The sequence below is a fragment of the Microtus pennsylvanicus genome, chromosome 3, assembly GCF_037038515.1.
Source record: "Microtus pennsylvanicus isolate mMicPen1 chromosome 3, mMicPen1.hap1, whole genome shotgun sequence".
NCBI lineage: Eukaryota > Metazoa > Chordata > Mammalia > Rodentia > Cricetidae > Microtus > Microtus pennsylvanicus.
This window is the reverse complement of record NC_134581.1, coordinates 99367265-99389676: the sequence shown is the minus strand read 5'-3', so window position 1 is coordinate 99389676 and position 22412 is coordinate 99367265. Positions and strand designations below refer to the sequence as shown.

Sequence of the window (22412 nt, the reverse complement as noted above, 5' to 3'; positions counted from 1 at the left end):
CACACACACACACACACACGTGTTCTGTCCTCCACACACACACGTGCTCTGTCCTCCACACACACACGTGCTCTGTCCTACACACACACACGTGCTCTGTCCTCCACACACACACGTGCTCTGTCCTCCACACACACACACACACGTGCTCTGTCCTCCACACACACACGTGTTCTGTCCTCCACACACACACGTGCTCTGTCCTCCACACACACACGTGCTCTGTCCTCCACACACACACGTGTTCTGTCCTCCACACACACACGTGCTCTGTCCTACACACACACACACACACACACACACACGTGCTCTGTCCTCCACACACACACGTGCTCTGTCCTCCACACACACACACACGTGCTCTGTCCTCCACACACACACGTGCTCTGTCCTCCACACACACACGTGTTCTGTCCTCCACACACACACGTGCTCTGTCCTACACACACACACACACACACACACACACGTGCTCTGTCCTCCACACACACACGTGCTCTGTCCTCCACACACACACACACACACACGTGCTCTGTCCTCCACACACACACGTGCTCTGTCCTCCACACACACACACACACACACACACGTGCTCTGTCCTCCACACACACACGTGTTCTGTCCTCCACACACACACACACACACACACGTGCTCTGTCCTCCACACACACACGTGCTCTGTCCTCCACACACACACACACACACACACGTGCTCTGTCCTCCACACACACACGTGCTCTGTCCTACACACACACACACACACACACGTGCTCTGTCCTCCACACACACACGTGCTCTGTCCTCCACACACACACGTGCTCTGTCCTACACACACACACGTGCTCTGTCCTACACACACACACGTGCTCTGTCCTACACACACACACACACACACACACACACACGCTCTGTCCTCCACACACACACGTGCTCTGTCCTCCACACACACACACACACACACATGTGCTCTGTCCTCCACACACACACGTGCTCTGTCCTCCACACACACACACACACACACACGTGCTCTGTCCTCCACACACACACACGTGCTCTGTCCTCCACACACACACACACACGTGCTCTGTCCTCCACACACACACGTGCTCTGTCCTCCACACACACACACACACACACACATGTGCTCTGTCCTCCACACACACACGTGCTCTGTCCTCCACACACACACACACACACACACGTGCTCTGTCCTCCACACACACACACGTGCTCTGTCCTCCACACACACACGTGTTCTGTCCTCCACACACACACGTGCTCTGTCCTCCACACACACACACACACACACACACACACATGTGCTCTGTCCTCCACACACACACGTGCTCTGTCCTCCACACACACACACACACACACGTGCTCTGTCCTCCACACACACACACATGCTCTGTCCTCCACACACACACACACACGTGCTCTGTCCTACACACACACACACACACACACACACACACACACACACGTGCTCTGTCCTCCACACACACACGTGCTCTGTCCTCCACACACACACGTGCTCTGTCCTCCACACACACACGTGCTCTGTCCTACACACACACGCGTGCTCTGTCCTCCACACACACACACGTGCTCTGTCCTCCACACACACACGTGTTCTGTCCTCCACACACACACGTGCTCTGTCCTCCACACACACACGTGTTCTGTCCTCCACACACACACGTGCTCTGTCCTCCACACACACACGTGCTCTGTCCTCCACACACACACGTGCTCTGTCCTCCACACACACACGTGTTCTGTCCTCCACACACACACGTGCTCTGTCCTCCACACACACACGTGTTCTGTCCTCCACACACACACGTGCTCTGTCCTCCACACACACACGTGTTCTGTCCTCCACACACACACGTGCTCTGTCCTCCACACACACACGTGCTCTGTCCTCCACACACACACACACACACACATGTGCTCTGTCCTCCACACACACACGTGCTCTGTCCTCCACACACACACACACACACACACGTGCTCTGTCCTCCACACACACACACGTGCTCTGTCCTCCACACACACACACACACGTGCTCTGTCCTCCACACACACACGTGCTCTGTCCTCCACACACACACACACACACACACATGTGCTCTGTCCTCCACACACACACGTGCTCTGTCCTCCACACACACACACACACACACACGTGCTCTGTCCTCCACACACACACACGTGCTCTGTCCTCCACACACACACGTGCTCTGTCCTCCACACACACACGTGCTCTGTCCTCCACACACACACACACACACACACATGTGCTCTGTCCTCCACACACACACGTGCTCTGTCCTCCACACACACACACACACGTGCTCTGTCCTCCACACACACACACATGCTCTGTCCTCCACACACACACACACACGTGCTCTGTCCTACACACACACACACACACACACACACACGTGCTCTGTCCTCCACACACACACGTGCTCTGTCCTCCACACACACACACGTGCTCTGTCCTCCACACACACACGTGCTCTGTCCTACACACACACGCGTGCTCTGTCCTCCACACACACACACGTGCTCTGTCCTCCACACAGACACGTGTTCTGTCCTCCACACACACACGTGTTCTGTCCTCCACACACACACGTGTTCTGTCCTCCACACACACACGTGCTCTGTCCTCCACACACACACGTGTTCTGTCCTCCACACACACACGTGCTCTGTCCTCCACACACACACGTGTTCTGTCCTCCACACACACACGTGCTCTGTCCTCCACACACACACGTGTTCTGTCCTCCACACACACACGTGCTCTGTCCTCCACACACACACGTGTTCTGTCCTCCACACACACACGTGCTCTGTCCTCCACACACACACGTGTTCTGTCCTCCACACACACACGTGCTCTGTCCTCCACACACACACGTGTTCTGTCCTCCACACACACACGTGCTCTGTCCTCCACACACACACACGTGCTCTGTCCTCCACACACACACGTGTTCTGTCCTCCACACACACACGTGCTCTGTCCTCCACACACACACGTGTTCTGTCCTCCACACACACACGTGCTCTGTCCTCCACACACACACGTGTTCTGTCCTCCACACACACACGTGCTCTGTCCTACACACACACACACGTGCTCTGTCCTCCACACACACACACACGTGCTCTGTCCTCCACACACACACGTGTTCTGTCCTCCACACACACACGTGCTCTGTCCTCCACACACACACACACACACACGTGCTCTGTCCTCCACACACACACACACGTTCTCTGTCCTCCACACACACACACACACACACACACGTGCTCTGTCCTCCACACACACACACACACACACATGTGCTCTGTCCTACACACACATGTTGTCCCATGCTACCACCACCCCCAACAAGTGAAACTTTTTAAAGCGGAAAGAAAACAAAAAGAGCACAGTTTCTTGGTTTATTCTCGAGATGCCGATCTGCCCTGTGACCTGGGGAGGAGTGCTGCATGATGGGTGAGGGAGGGTAGAGTCCTTCTGGAATCTCATTGTATCCCAGACTTCCTTCACAAGGAAGCAGATTAAATAGACCACAAACCATTCATTCCCTTTTCATACAGTTCCCAGTTATGAACAGGCCAGCACCATATAGGATCCTGATTTGTGCCCAACATCTCGGTCCCCAGAATGCTTGGGGGCATAGGAGTGGGGCGGGGTGGGGAGAGGAGAGTGTGCAGAGCTTCATCAAGGGAGCAGAAGGCAGGCACATCTCAGGGGAGGGAAGTCCCACTCTGATCTTGCTTTACCTCCCTCTCCAGAAAGAATGGGAATGAAAGGGAAGGGTCCCAGCCAAGGATCGGGAGGTAGCCAGTGCTTCACTGTGGGAAGGGATAGCACCAAGAGGTATGGTGGGCACGGATGAGGGGCGGGGTGGAGAGGCGGGGGCGGGGCTTCATCAGCTCTGAGTTAAAGCTCACTGCACAAAAGTCTGGGGAGGCAGTGGGCGGGTAGATGGAGGGGGAAAGAACCAGCATACAGTTGGTTATGCCACCTGGATGAATAGAAGGGCGCTGGGCTCGCCACCCTCACCTCTCCCCCCAAAAGGGAGAAAGACCAGGCAGAGACCCTGGACCCAGAGTCCCTGGTGATAAATAGAATGAATGGCCTCAAAGCCTCAGCACCAAGGAGCCCCACGTGGGCTCCCTTCAGCTTCCTTCCCGCCTCCAAAGCTCAGCTCCCAAAGCAGATGGGGCCAAGTTCAAACCCAAACTTCTGGTTCGTCTGGCCAAAGTCAATGGCAGCCACATCCCACAGAGGCAGAAAACCCGCACGAGAAGAGCTGAATTCAAAGAGCGTCTTCGCCTGTCCCTTCCGAAGCTGGCCACGAGAGGGCATGGAGGGTGAGTTAGAGCAAGAGTGAGCGGAGATTTCCCCACTCCACCCTAGTCCCCCTACCCCGGCTCCATGGCCTTACCCGGCAGCCATCATGGGAGACCTTGACCGTAGCTGCTTGTGTCTGGTTGAAGGACAATTCTTCCCAGTTGGTCCCTTGGAAGCGGATGGAGCGCCCGTAGTCACCAGCAGCTTCGTCCAGCCAGGCCACTGAGTTCTGACAGGAGTAAGTGAACCTCTGGTGGGCGGCGGCACTCAGCAGCTTCAGGAAGGTCAACTGAACCACATTCACCGGGGAGCCATCGGCATCCACGTAGGAGAACTGTGTGGGGCAAGGTAGGGTGAAGGGCTCCTTCAGTGCACACTCCTGCTGAGGGACGCACCTCCCAGACCAGTCCACTGGGGCACCGCACTTCTATCAAGTCTCAAGTAGCCCAAACTGGTCTTGAATTCCTGATGAAGCTGAAGATGACCTTGAACTCCTGAAGTTCTGGTTCATGTAGTACTAGCAATGGAGTCCAGGGCTTTGTAGGTAAGTGCATGCCCTTATCCATCTACCCTCTTTATCTCACCTCCCACCTCAAATTCCCACACCAGTTTCCCCAAATTCTCATGTCTCCCTTCAAGTCAGGCTTTGGCCACCCACCTTCTTGCCCCGGCGGAAGGTGCTGTACCAGTCCCCAGGCTTCTCTCTGGACCAGGAGGCCAGTTTCACCTGAGAGAGGACGGAAAGGTCATTGGGCACCCCCTCTGCTTCCTCACACTGGACATCGTGGATCACAGAGGCCATAGGCAGTGCCCACAATAAGGACACAGCAAGGGAGCTGGGGGATGGCTCCACAGCACCCTCACTACCCACACATTCTCTGTGGGCAGAACCCAGGCCCTGCCCATGCTCAAGTAGAGGGGACAGAAGGCTTGGTACTGCTGGGGAGTGGAGCCTGGGCCTGAGCATGCTCTTTAAGCTTCGGGGATGAAACCGACCCACCCCACCCCACCCCTGTGCACGCTTGGCAAGCATTGGGGCTGGAACCCACAGCTCATGATGCTGGCCAAGTACTCTAACGCTGAAGAGCTCCCTTGCCTTGAGGTTTGGATTTAGGGCCTCTACTGCAGATATTATTTGACAGAGTCAGGGGAACATGCGACATTTGAAGGCAGGATAAGGTCCCACAAGTGGCCAAGGGTGGAGGAGGTGAGAGAGAGACAGGATGGTTTCCGTCACTCACCGTCTCAAACTTCTTGTCTGGATAGAGACAGGTCTCACCTCCCGCAGTGAAGTTACAGAAAACCTTGAAGGCATCCTGTGAGCAGCCCTGATTGGGGTCAATCCAGTAGTCTCCTACCGCAGAGCCAGACCCCATGCGTCAGTGGATATGGATGTTGAAACGCTTGCCCTTCCCAGGGGGTGGGGGAGGGGGGACCTAGACCTCACCATCTGGCAGGTGTGGGTGGTTGCGTTGAAGCTCATGGCATATGAGGCCTGGGTGCTCAGCAGTGCCAGGAGGTCGCTGCAGCTGCTCCAGCTCCAAACTCAGTGAATTGAGAGAGGCCACCACCTCCTCCAGGCCACCTTCCGGGGTATCCGGGGTATCCGACACTGAGCGGCGCCTTCTCAGGCCGTGTAGCTCCGCAGGGGGACCCTGGACCCAGGAGGGAGTGGGAATGGAGGAGAGTAAGACTCAGATAGATGGGCAGAGAAGAAGATAGACACGGGAGGCAGAGAGATTCAGAAGAGGAAAGGGGGGGCAAGAAGAGGGGAAGATGAGGGGAGGATGGGGGAGGAGCCGCAGAGAATGAAAGAAGTGAAATAGATGTTGAGACAGAGATGGGTAAAAAAAAAATGGAGGTGCAGGGAGGGAGAGGTGGGATGGAGCAGACCCAAGGGAGAAAAGCCCAGGTCAAAGCCCCACAAATGGCCCCACCAGGACTGCCTCAAACCCCAAGCCCAGACTGGGTATATGTTTGTTTTGAGACAGGGTCTCGTGGACCCCAGGCTGGCCTCAAACCCACTATAGTTGAGGATAACAGTGAACTCCTGATCCTCCTGTCTCCACCCCAGTGCTGGGCCGACAGGTGTGCACGCCGCCCACCACTCTTCCCAAGACTTTCAAGGAACGCTGGGCTGGGGCACCCATTAGGAACACCCCAAGCCCAATTTCTCTTTCAGATTCTGGGAACTCACCGGGGGGCCAGGAGGACCCGCTGGTCCAGTGTCTCCACGAGGACCAATGGAGCCCTATGGGAGAGACCACTTTGGAATGAATCCTGTCTATGGAGACCTGGTTCTGTTAACATGAATACATGCATGGGCAACATGCACACACATATATACATGCGCACATACACAGAGAAACACATGCACACATATACATCTGAACACATGGGTTCATTTGCACACTAGTGTATGCAAACACACCCACACATATGCACCTACATACACATGCATGCATATACAACTGTGCATGCACCCATGTAGATATGTAGACGTGCATATACATTCTCTAGAAGACCCCCCCAAGCCCATAGACATAGCCTCCCACATTAAACTCCCCGTTACAGTCCCCCCCAGTTTCCCCAACACAGTCCCCCTCAGTCTTGACCCACAACCCCCCCCCCTGCTTTTTTTTTTTCCTGAGACAGGGTTTCTCAGTAGCTATGAAGCCTGTCCTGGAACTCGCTCTGTAGCCCAGGATGGTCTCGAATTCACAGAGTTCTGCCTGACTCTGCCTCCCGAGTGCTGGGATTAAAGGCGTCACCACACATTCTCCCTTTAAACCAGGCCCCTTGAACGTTTTTCTCCCCGTCTAGGGCAAAGTACACACATGTACACATGTGTGCATACATTTGCATATATGCATACATACAAGGCCCAGGAGAGGTTCCCGGTGTCCTGCACTAAACCTAAGCTGTGTGTTCCCTTCCCTTGTCTCTGAAATCAACACACAGCATCTCCTGCAAGCCGCAAGTCAGCAGAACTCCTTCCTTTTACAGCACCTCAGACTCCCAGAATGCAACAGTAGGGGCTGAAGACAAGATGATTGAACCAGTGAACAGAGGAAGGGGGCTGGGAGGGTGAGGTGGAGGGGGGTGGGGAGCTGGGACGTGGAGACCCAGAGGAGCAGTGTCACTCACCGGGGACCCTTTGGAGCCCTTCTGTCCAGGAGGGCCCTGTGGGAAGAGGTAAGGAATGCTGAGGTGCCAACCCCGTCCATCACGGTGACCCCTCCATCCCACCAACACCCCACACTCACCACCACACCTGGGGAACCAGGATGTCCTAATGAGCCAACCGGACCAGGAAGACCCTGGAGAAGGGATACTGGGGTCAGCCTTATTACCCGGATATCTTTCTATCCCCTCAAAAGAATGCCTGAAGTCATACACAGACCCCCAACTCTTCTAAAAGGTCCTCCAGTACCCAGACATCGCTTCCTACATGACAGTCCCAGTTAGAGGCTCCCAACCCCCCAAACACAGCTCCCCATTCCATGTCCCCCACCCTTCAAACCACTCCCTTTGAACATTTTGTCTCTGCCCAGGACAGGGCACACACTCACGGTGTCTCCCTGAGGGCCTGGAGGGCCCTGCACTCCTGGCAACCCCTGATCGCCTTTCTCACCGGCCTCCCCTGAAGGACCAACAAGGCCTATGAGCCCAATGTGGCCCTGAAAGAAAAAAGTACACCATGCGGACATGTTAGGAAATTTTTTCTCCTGGAGCCTTGGAAGGGATGAGTTGGGGGGGCAGTAAATGCCCAGTTCTCCCAGCCCTCTGGCCAGAGCAGGAGGTAAAGGTGAGGGAGATGTGGGGGACAGCAGAGAGAGCCAGGCTTACCTTTTCCCCCTTGAGGCCAGCATCTCCCTTCAGCCCTGGGAGGCCAGGGGGGCCCTGGGAAAAGATGAGGTTCAGCTTGAGAGTCCTTGAAAACTTGGGAAGGGAAGGTACGCCAGGGAGCCACCTGGTTCTCAAATGCAAGTGATCAGGGCGGCAACCACGGGACAGTCAGAAGACGGGAGGGGCGGTGAGAAAAATGGGGGTGGAGGGAGGGTGGCTGGGGATGCCAGGGGTCAAGATCAGCAGGAGCAGTCAGTGGAGGACATCAAGGAGGGGTCGGTGGAGGACACTAGGGGGGTCAGTGGAGAGCACCAAGGGGGGTCAGTGGAGAGCACCAAGGGGGGGTCAGTGGAGGACACCAGGGGGGTCAGTGGAGGACACCAGGGGGGTCAGTGGAGAGTACCAAGGGGGGTCAGTGGAGAGCACCAAGGGCGGTCAGTGGAGAACACCAGGGGGGTCAGTGGAGGACACCAGGGGGGTCAGTGGAGAGCACCAAGGGCGGTCAGTGGAGAGCACCAAGGGGGGTCAGTGGAGGACACCAGGGGGGTCAGTGGAGGACACCAGGGGGGTCAGTGGAGGACACCAGGGGGGTCAGTGGAGAGTACCAAGTGGGGTCAGTGGAGAGTACCAAGGGGGGTCAGTGGAGGACACCAGGGGGGTCAGTGGAGGACACCAGGGGGGTCAGTGGAGAGCACCAAGGGCGGTCAGTGGAGGACACCAAGGGGAGGGGTCAGTGGAGGACACCAGGGGGAGGTCAGTGGAGGGCACCGAGGGGAGGGGTCAGTGGAGGGCACCAAGGGGAGGTCAGTGGAGGGCACCAAGGGGGGGTTGATGTAAGGGGTGAGTACAGAGCAGCGGGGTGAAGGCTTGGTGTGTGCGGTCAGTTAGAACGGTAGTCAGTATGGGCAGACGGAGGCAGTGAGGGGTTCGCCTGTACCATCAGCACTACTGACCACTCAGTGTCTCTCGATGACAAGTGTGGCTTTCAGGGCTGTGGTCAAGAGGAACAAGGATAGAGAAGACTCTTACCAGGGGCCCTGGAGGGCCTATCAGCCCAGGAGGTCCCAGGAGGCCTGGTTCACCCTGAGGAGGAGACAGAACAGGGTGTCCAGTGTGAACATTTCATCATCCCCAGGGTTGGCTCCTCAGCTGGGATGAAGCCCTAAGCCACAAGCCCTGTCCCTGCTGTCCCCTCCCCATTTTTACACTGCTTACCACAGGACCAGGGATCCCTGGAAGACCGTCAGGCCCAAGCCGTCCAGGGGGCCCTCGAGCCCCAGTGGGGCCTGTCTTGCCTGGGGGCCCATCAGGACCAGCATCTCCCTGAAATGGACAGGGTGCGGAAGGCAGTCTCAGGAGACTGCCTGCTGCCAGCTGGAGCCTCACAGGGGAGTGCTCTGGTCAGGCAACACGAGGACCCTTCCCAAGGGGGTACTCACTTTGGCTCCTTTCTCTCCCTCTTTGCCCTCTGGACCCATGCGGCCGGGGGAACCCTGAGGAAGGAAAGTGTGAGGGTCGGTGTGGAACCCCAGGTTTATATTAAGAGTGGGTGTGTGGGCTGGCTAGTTGGCAAGGCAGGTCAGATATTGCCCGAGATTCACATGGTAGAAGGAGAGAATGGACTCCCATAAACTGTCCTCAGACTCCACATATATCTCTGTGGCACATTCACACACACACACACACACACACACACACACACACACACACTAAATAGCAAATAAGTAAGCAAATTAATTAATATAGCTCCAAAAATTATAAGCGTGGGGGGTATGTATGGAGAGGGGGTTCTCGCAGGCCTAACATGAGGTTGATGTGAGACCCGTGGGCAGTAGATCATTGCTTACCCTCTTACCAGGGAGCCCACGGGCCCCAGGCTCCCCTGAAGCTCCAGGTGGCCCCTGTCCAGTCAAGAGAAGGCACAGCATCAACTCACAGCTGACAGCAGTCCCACAGACACCATTCAGCACCACCCACCTCCCTGCCCTAACCACTCACAATCATGGGGTCCACAGATGCCATAGGCACCCCACTCTCCCATCACCAGATCTATACCATCCTAAATCCCCACTCACCGGTGCCCCAACATCACCAGCATCTCCCTTCTCCCCTGGGGGGCCATCGATTCCCTAGGGAGGGGAGACAGTGGGAGAGTCTTGGGTAGATGTAGTCGAGGTGGGACTGGAGAGGCAGTTGGTCATTCGTGCCTCTAAGCTTGTCCAGGTTTATGGGGGATGGGGAAGATGGAGACACATTTAGGGAACATATTGGGCTGCAGGGAGAACTTTCACCCACCGGAACGCCAGGATCTCCTGGGGGTCCTAGATCTCCAGGGAGTCCTGTGGGACCCTAGAAGAGAAAATGCTTACTGATCACATCTCAGAATGAGCAAGGAGTCATTCCTTCACCCACCTCCAGGTGATGTCCCCAGAGCAGCTGCAGGGGACATGCTACAAACAAACCACGAAATGAAGGCAGTAAAGTGTTTGCTGCATGCATAAGAGACGAGGCGTGGGGCCAGCAGAAGGGCTCTGCTTCTCCATTATATTTCCATGTTTTGTTCATTCATTCATTCATTTATTCATTGTTTTATCTATTCATTCAGCCTTTATCTGGGTGGCTCAGAGAATTAGAAAACAGGCAGAGGAGGGGCTGCCGAGACGGCTCAGTGTTTGACAGCATCAGCTGCTCTCCAGAGGAACAGGATTCCATTCCCAGCACCCACAGGTTGGCTCACACCCAGCAACAACCTCTTCTGACCTGTGCACACATGGTGCACAGACAGACGTGTAGGCAAAACTCCCATACACATAAATGTTTTGAAAAAGAAAACTAAAAACGAGTAGGAGAAGGGACGCCGGCCTATCTTTGGGATAAGGCTTTAACATGCTAAGGCCTCACAGCCTCTGTTCTGTCTCCTCCAGGACTTACCATGCTCCCCTTAGCGCCGTCCTCTCCAGGGGGTCCCTTCTTGCCTGGAGGTCCAGCAGCCCCTGATGGACCCGAGTCCCCCTTTTCGCCTATTTCACCTTTGGGCCCCTTTGTAGAAGCACAAGTCAGAAGTGAAAGGTCAGAGTGGCATGGTCTCCTCAGGGAGCAATGAGGAGGGCATCTTGGAGAAGAACAACCGCCTTGGAAGCCCAGTGACCTGGGTTCAGTCCCCAGAACCCACAGTAGAAGAGAACTGACCTCCACATATGTGCTACACTCTAACACAGTAATAACTATAATATAGACATTTTTAAAGATTAGCAGGGCCGGAAAGTGTCCCAGTGATTAAGAGCACATACTACTGTTGCAGAGGATCCAAAATTAGCTCCTAGCACCCACGTCCGGGAGATCACAACCACCTATCACTCCAGCTGCAGGGGAATCTGATGCCAGAGAACTAGAACTATCTGAGTCAGGGACGATGACCAGGTCAGCCATTGGTCTACCCTAGTCCCTGTGCTGCCCCTGGGTGCATTAGATAATGGTCCCCCTTTGGGCAACTCTTCCCCCAATTCAAGGCTTGTCACTTGGGTTTAAGCCCCTAGCTGTCTCCTCAGACCTGCACCCTTGCACAGTGGGCAAGTTATGGGACAGTACATAGACTCCCTGAGATCTTCTGGGAGTGTGGGGCGTCTTTCATCAAGATAACCAGAGATGTCTGGGGCCGGGGTGCTCTAAGAATCGCCTGGAGGTCATGGTAGCCTGACATGCTTGCTCAAGGTCAGCAGTTCCCCGTGTACACGGCAATGTTCTATAGAGACTCACAGGGATGCCAGGAACTCCTGGGGGTCCTGCGTCTCCAGTATCCCCTGGTTCACCCTGTGAAAGGCAAAGAAAACAGGAAGCGATTGTCCCACTGACAGGCAGGGAGGAGGATCCCCATGCAGCCTTGTCCCCACCATCCCAGGCAGGCTCAAGCTCTTCTCTTACCTTCTCACCCACAGCACCAGGCTGCCCCACTCCTCCAGGCAGCCCTGGGGAGCCCTGGAGATACAAAGGGAGTGTGAGCCCCCAGAAGTGTGGCCAACCCATAGAGACATTCTGCCCATCCCAGAATTCTCCTCACCTCTGATCCACTGGGCCCAGGCGGACCCCGAGGACCTGGAGCTCCATGGGGACCCTGTCAAAGAACCAAACGGTGTGCAGTGAACCCCATGATTCCACCAGAAAGGTTACAGTAGCCACAAACAACCTATACGATGTGTATAACCCTTAAGATGACAGTGCACCATGCTGAGCTTCCAGATGGGTCAGTGCTCACTCCCGTCCCTCCCCGTCTTCCATACCCCCCAGGAAGTCCATACCATGGATCCCACATCTCCAACCTCGCCCTTCTCCCCAGGAGGGCCCGGCAGTCCCTGTGAAACAAAGAGTCAAACAAACTGTAGTACAGACAACTGGTGGGATGGCCTATTTGGTCAAGCACCCCCTGAACAAGTGAGCGGGCCTGAGTCATGATCCCAGGTCAGACACAGCAGAGCTTGCCTGTAACCCCAGGGCAGAGACAGGAGGACCCCTGGAGCTTGTTGGTGACCAGTGGCCAAATCAAGAAGCTCCAGATTCAATGAAAGGCATAGTCTCAAAAATAAGGTAAGGAGGGCCGTTAAAAGGGCTCAGTAGATAAAGGTCTTGACACCAAGCCTGATGCCTGCGTTTGATCCCTGAGACCCACATGGTGGAAGGAGAACTAACTCCTGCAAGTTGTCCTCTGACCACCACACACATGTGCCAGAGCATGAATAAGCATGTGAGCACACACACACACAATGCTAAAACAAACGGAGAACAGTAAAGGAAACACAAAGGGTCAGCCTCCTCCCCCACGCGTACATGTGAGCACACACACACACAATGCTAAAACAAACGGAGAACAGTAAAGGAAACACACAGGGTCAGCCTCATCCCCCATGCGTACATGTGAGCACACACACACACACACACAATGCTAAAACAAACGGAGAACAGTAGAGGAAACACACAGGGCCAGCCTCCTCCCCCACGCGTACATGTGAGCACACACACACACACACACAATGCTAAAACAAACGGAGAACAGTAGAGGAAACACACAGGGTCAGCTTCCTCCCCCACACGTACATGCACTTTTTTGTTGTTGTTGTTTTGTTTTGTTTTTGAGACAGGGTTTCTCTGTAGTTTTGGAGCTTGCCCTGGAACTAGCTCTTGTAGACCAGGCTGGCCTTGAACTCACAGAGATCTGCCTGTCTCTGCCTCCTGAGTTCTGGGGTTAAAGGCGTGCACCATTACATCCAGTCCTCTTGAGCTCTTCATCTTTATAAATCACCAAGACTCAGAGATATCACACACAAACACACCACACACAAACACACCACACACAAACACACCACACACAAACACACCACACACAAAGACTCTGGGACAGTACACACAAACACACAACACATAAAGACTCAGGGACAGCACACATAAACACACCACACACAAAGACTCAGGGACAGCACACACAAACACACTACACACAAACACACCACACACAAACACACCACACACAAACACACCACACACAAAGACTCAGGGACAGTACACACAAACACACAACACATAAAGACTCAGGGACAGCACACATAAACACACCACACACAAAGACTCAGGGATAGCACAGACAAACATACCACACACAAAGACTCAGGGATAGCACACACAAACACACCACACACAAAGACTCAGGGACAGCACACATAAACACACCACACACAAAGACTGGAGCCCAGGGTGAGGGATCAAACACCTACCTGCAGACCCGGAGGACCAATTACACCTACAAAGCCTCGAACTCCATCGTCTCCCTTTTGCCCAAAGAGGCCAGGGGGTCCCCGGCGACCCTGAGCCCCATCAGCACCCTGTAAAGAAGATGGGGACAAACATGTTGGTGTTCAGATCAAAGGTTGCAGACAGGGTCAAAGGTTAGGACAGAGGCTAGGGTTTGGAGTCAAGTTTGGTGAGTCAGGTTTTAGTTTGATGTGGAGCTCAGACTCAGGCTCAAACTGGAGGAATGAAGTACCAGGTGACATTTTAAGTTAGTGACATGCTATATCAGAACTGTGGTTCGGGTACAGTTATGATCAAGGTTCATAGGAGGTTGGGATGAACTTTAGGCATAGATGGAAGTTGTGACCTATAAGTTTGGTGACACTCTGACCTGAGCCAACAGGTCGTTCTTCAGTGACAGGGTTCCTAAGGGGGAGGTGGCCAGGCGATGAGAAGATACAGAAGACAGAGAACTGGAATCGGGGTCTTGCACAAGCTGTCTTATGCTAAGCATGCTTATTAGGAAGTACAGCTTCGAGCAGGAAGTGGTGGTACACTTTAACCCCAGCATTAAGGAGGTAAAGGTAGGCCGATCTCTGTAAGTTCAAGGCCAGCCTGGTCTACAGAGAGTTTCAGGACAGTCAGGGCTGTTACATAGAGAAACCCTATCGCGAAAAACCAAAAAGGACAAAAAAGGGGGGGGGGGCTGTGGTCATGTCTCTTCACAGTAATAGAAATCTTGACTAGGACATATGCTGGAGATAGGGTCCTGTGAAAGTATGCAGAACAGATGCAGTCACGAGGGTGGTGCGTCACAATGCCTCACTAGTGGCTGTATAAGAAGACCCAAGTTCACAAACTTGCTAATAACACACTATGTCACTATGTTGCGATGAAGCAGGAAGACGCTGGCCAGATGTCAGCATCACTGTTAGGGATTTCCCAGCCTCCAGTACCATGAGTCACCCACAAACATCATTTAGCCTCTGTGATTTGTAACAGTATCGGAAAATTAACTATAGCAAGGCTAGAGTCTAACTCAAAGTTCAAGTTCCCATCTGAGGCCGGCATTGGAGTGAGGAGACCAGGGCTAAGCTAGGATTTGCATGATTTGGGTTTTTGATTTGGATGAAGAACAGAACAGAAAACAGAGAGTATTGGGCTGAGATCGGATTCAAGGTCAGAGTTGAGTTCACCCTGGGTGTTGGCATTGAGAGGAGACCAAGATTGGGCAAGGGTGCTGGGATTTTATTCAGAAGAATGGTACACTGTCTTCACTCAAGGACCCAGGGTATAGTTGCCAAGCTGGGAGCACTCACCGGAGGCCCTGGATGGCCTGCTGGACCCCTTATCCCTATTGGTCCGGGTGGGCCCTGAAGTGGGAAACAAAATCAAAAATTCTATCAGAGCTGAGCCTGTGACCCCAGTACTCAGGAGAATCAGGAGTCAAGTTTGAAGCTAGCCTGGGTTACACATGAACTCTTTTATTAAAAAAAAAAAAAAGCAAATTAAAACAAACCTCGCCCTGGGATGGAGTGGAACCAGTTGGTGCTGGGAGTGGGGAAAGTGGCTGGCTACAGGCCATGGTAGATTCTCACCATGGAGGGATAGGAGATTTTGAGGCCCAGAGTGCCTTTCTCTAAATTTTTATTTTATTTATGTATTTTTTATGTGTGTGTGCATGTGTGCACCAGCTTCTGAGAGTCAATTCTTTTCTCCCACCACGAAGGCCCTGGGGATGGAACGCAGATCCTCGGGCTTAGCAGCAGCTTTATCCACTGAGCCTTGTCACCATCCCTAGAGAGGTCTTTCTCAGTCTCCTGTGCTCTCGGGGCTCAAACATTGCTCAGATGGGGACCTTTGCACTTTCAGCCTTAGTGAGATAGGTACCAAAACTCAGCTGAGGGAAGCAGAGAGTCAAGGCCACCCCATATCTCCTCCTATGAGCACACCCTCCCTGGGGACCCCCACTTACCGCATCTCCTTTATCCCCTTTGCTTCCCTTGTGACCAGGCATCCCTACTTCTCCCTGCAAGATAAATATATTAGGAATTGTCCAGCGCCATCAGACCCACCCCTCTCTGTACTGTCCCTCTCCCTGGTCCCCTCACCTTGTCTCCTTCCTCTCCAGAAGGCCCTGCAGCTCCAGGGGGTCCTTGAAGCCCTGGCAGCCCTGGGATACCATCTTTGCCAGTAGGACCAGGGGCACCCCGTTCTCCCTGATGGAAGGAAAGGAAAGAGAGAAGTTAGGAGCAGGCGACCCAGGGGAGGATATCTGTATAGAAAGTTCTTTAAAATTGAAACTATCCATCCTGAAGAGAGCTCCTTAAGTCTCAGGATACAAACAACACACAAGTCTCAGAAAGTTCCTAAAACTTACAAGATTTACCAGGTCCCCTCCTCAAAGCGATAGAAGCAGTTAACAACTGCCAGAGAGAGTCTTTGGCCTGTCACACTGCTTGAAAGTTATACAGGGATTTAAAAAAAAAGTTATACAGGGAGCTTCAGGAATATAGTTTTTCTGAGCCATGAGCCAGGCTGGGATGGTCATTCAGTGATACAGCTACCTTTGAGTCAGCCATGTTTTGTAAGTCACTCCTCACCCATGGTCCTGTTAGTAATCCCAATAAACTCACAGCTTCATTAAGCTGGACTTGGGAAAGATCATTTTAAGAATTAATTTTTTTAAGATTTACTTTATCTTTAATTATGTATATATGTATGTGGATGTGAATGGGTAGGTATGTGCATATGAGCACAATTGCCCATAGAGGCCAGAAGAGGGTGACAGACAGATCACCTGGAGTTGGAGTTACAGGCAGCTGTGAGCCCACCAATATGGATACTGGGAATGGATCTCAGGTACTCTGCAAAAGCAGTAAGTACTCTTACTCAGTGAGTCATCCTTTCTCCAGCCCACAGAAATAGAAATTCATTGGTCAGCTGTTGATGTCTTATCTAGAGTGAGTAGATGCTTGCTCACATCTCCCCAGAAAAAGTCACCCAACAGACACTTACTGGAGACCCCTTCTCACCAGCAGGACCAATAGGGCCTTGCCCACCACTCTGGCCAGGAAGTCCAATGCCACCAGAAGGGCCCACAGGACCACGCTCACCCGGGGAGCCCTGGAGAAAGAGCGGAGGGCCGGGAATGGCTACAACGACAGGGCTCTTGACACCAGTGTTACATCTTATACACAGGCAGAGGGCATCCTTGAGCACCTAAGGGATGACCCTCTCCATGAACCTCAACGGCTCTCACCTTCCTCAGCTGAGGACCACAAAGCCCAGCATGAATTGCCCACCTGCTTGTCCCCATCTTGTCTTCACTCACTCAGGCTGAGCTACACAGACCTCGCTGTTCCTCACACCCCAGGGCCTTTGCACATGCTGTTGTTTCTGCCTAGAAACCTTCCTCCGGGTATCACAGGGCTCCATGCTCATCTCCTCCCGGTCTTGGCCCCTCAGGGATGCCTCCCCCAGCCAGCCTGCTAAAGATGCTCTTCCCAACACTCCATGTACTCTGTTCCTTCTCATGTTTGTTCGTTTTCTGTTTCTCTTCCCTTTCCTTTCTCTCTCCTTCCTCCTTCCTTTCCTTCCCTTTAGCATGGCCTTAGTAAGTAGACCAGGCTAGCCTCAAACTCCCATTGCCTCAGCCTCACATGCCAGGGGACATTCTGCACCACCACATGCAGTCCATAGGATATTTTTCTCTTTCCGCCTGCGCGCGCATGTGTGTGTGTGCATATGGACACATGTGTGGGGGCATCTGAACATGTGTGCATATGGAGACCTGAGGTTGGTCTCAGGGCTCATCCTCGATCTTCCACCATGTCCACTGAGGCAGGGTCTCTCAGTCAAACCCAGAGCTCGCTAACAAGGCTAGTCCTGCTAACAAGGCTAGTCCAGCTAAAACTCTGGCTTCTCAGGATGGAATTACAGGTGGGCCACCCTGCCCACCGTCATTCCCTCAGGCACTAAGGCTCTAAACTCAGGTCCTCAAGCTTGTGTGACAAGGCCTTTACCCAGTGAGCCCTATGACAGCTGCTTCAGAGGAGGAAACCTCAGCTCTAAAGATGCAGCCCTCTCTAGCCCTCTCCCCGTCCAGCCAGTGCACTTATACTTACATTGGCCCCAACAGGGCCCGGGGGACCCTTGTCACCCTTCAAACCAACGGGTCCCTGGGGAAAGAAATGACCAGTCAGAAAAATCTCCCAGGCACCCCAAGGGCTTGCCTTCACTTTGGGGAACTCTCATTATCCCTAGACCTATCACAGATGGGCCCTGAGTTCTATAGATCTGTCCACTACCATATCTTTATGTGTGTGTGTGTTGTGTGTGCTTACACATGCCTGGACACACTTGTCAAGATCAGAGGACAAGCAGCAAGAGTGAGTTCTCTCCTTCTGTAACGTGGGTCCTGGGAGCAAGCTCAGTTCATCAGCCCTGGCAGCCTTGTCACCTGCTGAGTCATCTCACCAGCCACCACTAACACTCTATCCAGGCCCCCTCCAGTGTGCCACCCCGGTAGCCACTCTTGGAGAAGGCTCCTTTCCTCTACCCCTCAGCACCACACTCCAGTGGACTCTCCAAAGATACTCACTGGGTCACCGGGAGCTCCTTGGGAGCCAGGAAAGCCCATGGGCCCAGGTGGGCCCTCCTTCCCAGGGGACCCCAGGGGTCCTAGCTCACCCTGCAGACAGCCAAAGAAGAGAAGTTAGCCTCAGAAATGGGATGTCTCTCCAGACTCTGGGCCCCTCCCCAAGTAACTAATTTCCAGCCACTCCTCCCACATGAGGCCCAGGGTTTGGGTGATGACTTTGGGGCAGTTTATCCAAGATCTTACCTTGGCCCCTTCTCTGCCTTCTATGCCTGGAATACCTTGTTCACCAGGAGGTCCAGGGGGACCTGGAGGGCCCCTCTCGCCGAGAGGACCCACGTCCCCTACCTTTCCCTGGAAACAAGCAAGGGACATCTTGAGCAGCCTGGGGGTGGGGCGTACATCAGACCTCCAGCTCCATGGGTTCCTTGGGTGATACAAAATGGGGAAAGGCTGGTGGGGTCCATTCTGACCTGAGGACCAAGGACTCCGGCTGGTCCAGGGGGCCCTGTATGACCTTGGAAGCCCTAAGGAGAGAAACGGAAAAGGGTATCATGTGGGAGGAAGAAAAGGAGAGTCAAGGCCCTGGGGAGACAGCTCAGTGTGTAAAATGCCCCATGGAGCAGAAGACAGTTCAGCTTCCCAGCGTCCATGCAGGGAGTCATGCGTGCTGCGACACACGCCTCATCCCAGTGCCAGCAAAGTGGAGACCAGTGGCTTCCTGGGGCTCACTGGAAAGCCAGTCTACCCTAACCAGAGAGCCCCACGTGCCAGTGAGAGGTCCTTCCTCAAAAACTACGACGGGAGCCAGGGAGATGGCCGACTGAGTGATCTCTTGCTAGTCAAGCAAGAGAACCCAGCACCCATGTCAGAGCCACGCATAGCTCTCACGCCAGTAACCCCAGCACTGTAGCGTGGAGGCGGGTAGGTCTTGGAAATTGTTAGTCAGCCAGCCTAGCCAAAACGGCAAGCTTCAGGCTCAGTGCTGAAAGGTGAGATGGAGAGGGATGGAGGAAGATACCGGGCGTCCTTTTCTGGTCTCTATGTGTTCACGCGCATGCACCGCCCCCTCCATACGCAAGAGCCCAACACAGTTGGAAGTCAGAGATCGATGGCCACTTACCAATTCTCCTCTTTGCCCAGGGTGTCCAGGTACCCCATCTTTCCCCTGAGGGCCCTGGGGAACAAAGTAAGAGGAAATAAAGATCTAGAACTGGAGCCAAGCCACCCTGCACCCTTCCCCACTGACTCCGAGTCAGGGTGACATCACTCACTGGGGGGCCCTTTGGTCCAGGGAATCCTGGGGGACCTTGCAGACCGGGGAGACCCTGAAATGGAACCAAAAATCATTACGCCATCTCTCCTGAGTGTCTTGCATCTAAATAACCTTAAAAGTCAGTATAGTGCTGGCAAGGTGGCTCAGTGGGTCAAGGTGCATTTACTCAGATAAAGCTATGACCTGCGCTCCATCCCAGATCCCGCAGGTGGATGGAGGGAACCAACTCCATTGAGTTGCCCTCTGACCTCCACAGTCACACAGAGGGAGAGTTTTGTTCGTTTTTTTCCTTTAAAGTCAGCAATACTGAGCAGCTGCAGCATGCCAGGAATGGTGCTGAGTACTCGCTGGTGGTATACCATCTCAGTCAGCACCGCAGCCCACCAAGGCGGGACCACAGTAACTGCATTTTATAAAAAAGGAAACTGAAGCAAAGAGAAGTTAGGCAAGTTTCCCAAGGTCACACAGCAAGCAAGTGGGACAGCTGGGAATAGAACTCATAGATGTCTGGCCTTGGAGGAGGCTGACCTCCTTCATAGATACACACGCTGCTCAGAATCACACTCACAATGCTCGGAATCACACACACACTCACCTTTTCTCCAGGGGCCCCAGGAGACCCGTTTTGACCCACATCACCCTAAAACAGAATAAATAATCTTCAAGACCAGAACACACTCAACTGGGAGGATTTGGCAGGGAGTTAGCCTGAGATAGACCAAAAGCCCTTAATCGCTCCCATACCTTGGGGCCAGGCTGGCCTGTGGCCCCTGGTTGTCCCCGGTCTCCTCGAGGGCCCTGAATAAAAAGAAATTTTTAAAAGGAAAAACAAAAAAAGAAGAGAAGTGAGAAGATGGGTAGGTCTGAGAGAAGATACCACACAGGGGCCCCTTCCTCCAGAATCCATCCGAGTCCACCAGCAACAGGGACAGCACCCAACCTTTTCCCAACCCTCTCATGACTTCGCTACCCCATCTCCCCTCAGACCTGCTCCCCTGTGTAGAGCAGGCATCGCTTCCTTACCGGCACACCGCGCTCTCCTTCCTCCCCTGGCTGCCCTGCTTTGCCCTGGAAAGTAAGCCAAATCAAAAAGCCTTGAGCTTTGGGAGATGGGAACAGGCACACGTGTGTTCACGGGTGGGAACAGGCACACGTGTGTCCACGGGTGGGAACGGGCACACGTGTGTCCACGGGTGAGAACGGGCATACGTGTGTCCACGGGTGGGACGGGCACACGTGTGTTCACGGGTGGGAACGGGCACACGTGTGTTCATGGGTGGGAACAGGCACACGTGTGTCCACGGGTGGGAACACACACACGTGTGTTCACGGGTGAGAACAGGCACACGTGTGTTCATGGGTGGGAACAGGCACACGTGTGTTCACGGGTGGGAACACACACACGTGTGTTCACGGGTGAGAACAGGCACACGTGTGTCCACGGGTGGGAACGGGCACACGTGTGTTCACGGGTGGAACGGGCACACGTGTGTTCATGGGTGGGAACAGGCACACGTGTGTCCACGGGTGGGATGTACGTATACAAGGATCTCTGCAAAGGAAAACTGCACACGGGGAGTGAAGCCAGCCCAAAGGAGAAACATATGCTGTAGGCAGCAATGCTGGAGGGGCGGAGCCATCTAAGCCCTTTAAAACAGAAGCCCAGGTACCAAACACAGAGCCACAGAATTCGGTGCTTGCCCTACTGGACCACAGCATTTCCTGACCGTGCTCCCATTCCTCCCTGTGGAATGAGAATTCTTTCCATGGCTTGTAATATGCTTTTGTATTTGACTTTTTGGTTTGGGTTTTTTTGTTTGTTTGTTTTTGGAAGGGTGGGTTCAAGACAGGGTTTTTCTTGTTACAGCTCTGACTGTCCTGGAACTCACTTTGTAGATCAGGTTGGCCTCAAACTCACAGAGATCCACCTGCCTCTATCTCCTGAGTGCTGGGATTAAAGGAGTGCACCACCACCACCTGGCTTGTATTTGGCTTTGAAGACATTATCAGTTTGAAAGACCAGGAAGTTTTCCAAGTTTATTATATTTTACATTCAGAAATAAGCATGAGACTCTGGGAACAGGAAGTGGGAAGTTACGGTTTTAAATTGATGTGTTAGTGCGTCCAGTTGACAATGGGTGTAGCTATGCCAGTTAGGTTTTCTTTTTGTAAAATGTAGGGGTGGGGTGGGGGGGTAGGTGTGTATGGTGTGTATGGGTGTGTGTGTGCTGTGTGTGGGTGTGGGGGGTGCATATGTGTGATGTGGGGGCGTGAGGGGTGGTACGTGGGTGTGGTATGTGTGTATGGGTGTATGTGTGTGTGCTGTGAGGGGGGGTGTATGGGTAGGGGGGTGCATGAAAGTGCAGGTGTTCCCAGAGCCCAGAAGAGGACATCAGATGCCCAGGAGCCAGAGCTACAGATGAATGGGAACCACTTGAAGGGACGCTGAGAACCAAACTCCAGTCCTCTTAACTGAGCCATCTCTCCAGCCTTGTGGTGGCTAGTGTGAACTGTCAGCT

At 53.7% G+C, this 22412-nt stretch overlaps 1 protein-coding gene across 2 annotated transcripts in view; it reads right to left on the bottom strand.

The window, feature by feature from the left end:
- Nucleotides 1-3457: 3457 nt before the first annotated feature.
- The window catches only part of Col5a3 (collagen type V alpha 3 chain), a 52461-nt gene continuing 33506 nt past the window's right edge, over nucleotides 3458-22412 (bottom strand). For both annotated transcript variants that reach the window (XM_075966693.1, XM_075966694.1), the window contains exons 33-67: nucleotides 20917-20961; nucleotides 20638-20691; nucleotides 20489-20533; nucleotides 19892-19945; nucleotides 19741-19794; nucleotides 19091-19144; nucleotides 18864-18971; nucleotides 18621-18710; nucleotides 18145-18198; nucleotides 17036-17143; nucleotides 16129-16236; nucleotides 15993-16046; nucleotides 15337-15390; nucleotides 14002-14109; nucleotides 12535-12588; nucleotides 12297-12350; nucleotides 12161-12214; nucleotides 11996-12049; nucleotides 11171-11278; nucleotides 10535-10588; nucleotides 10315-10368; nucleotides 10087-10140; nucleotides 9679-9732; nucleotides 9455-9562; nucleotides 9269-9322; nucleotides 8240-8293; nucleotides 7963-8070; nucleotides 7657-7710; nucleotides 7538-7573; nucleotides 6588-6641; nucleotides 5838-6045; nucleotides 5632-5744; nucleotides 5049-5117; nucleotides 4485-4724; nucleotides 3458-4387 (exon numbers count right to left, since the gene is read on the bottom strand). In XM_075966693.1, coding sequence (XP_075822808.1) covers nucleotides 4241-4387; nucleotides 4485-4724; nucleotides 5049-5117; nucleotides 5632-5744; nucleotides 5838-6045; nucleotides 6588-6641; nucleotides 7538-7573; nucleotides 7657-7710; nucleotides 7963-8070; nucleotides 8240-8293; nucleotides 9269-9322; nucleotides 9455-9562; nucleotides 9679-9732; nucleotides 10087-10140; nucleotides 10315-10368; nucleotides 10535-10588; nucleotides 11171-11278; nucleotides 11996-12049; nucleotides 12161-12214; nucleotides 12297-12350; nucleotides 12535-12588; nucleotides 14002-14109; nucleotides 15337-15390; nucleotides 15993-16046; nucleotides 16129-16236; nucleotides 17036-17143; nucleotides 18145-18198; nucleotides 18621-18710; nucleotides 18864-18971; nucleotides 19091-19144; nucleotides 19741-19794; nucleotides 19892-19945; nucleotides 20489-20533; nucleotides 20638-20691; nucleotides 20917-20961 — 2775 coding nt within the window. In that variant the 3' untranslated portion in view covers nucleotides 3458-4240. The remainder of the gene's footprint in view (nucleotides 4388-4484; nucleotides 4725-5048; nucleotides 5118-5631; nucleotides 5745-5837; nucleotides 6046-6587; nucleotides 6642-7537; nucleotides 7574-7656; nucleotides 7711-7962; nucleotides 8071-8239; nucleotides 8294-9268; nucleotides 9323-9454; nucleotides 9563-9678; nucleotides 9733-10086; nucleotides 10141-10314; nucleotides 10369-10534; nucleotides 10589-11170; nucleotides 11279-11995; nucleotides 12050-12160; nucleotides 12215-12296; nucleotides 12351-12534; nucleotides 12589-14001; nucleotides 14110-15336; nucleotides 15391-15992; nucleotides 16047-16128; nucleotides 16237-17035; nucleotides 17144-18144; nucleotides 18199-18620; nucleotides 18711-18863; nucleotides 18972-19090; nucleotides 19145-19740; nucleotides 19795-19891; nucleotides 19946-20488; nucleotides 20534-20637; nucleotides 20692-20916; nucleotides 20962-22412) is intronic.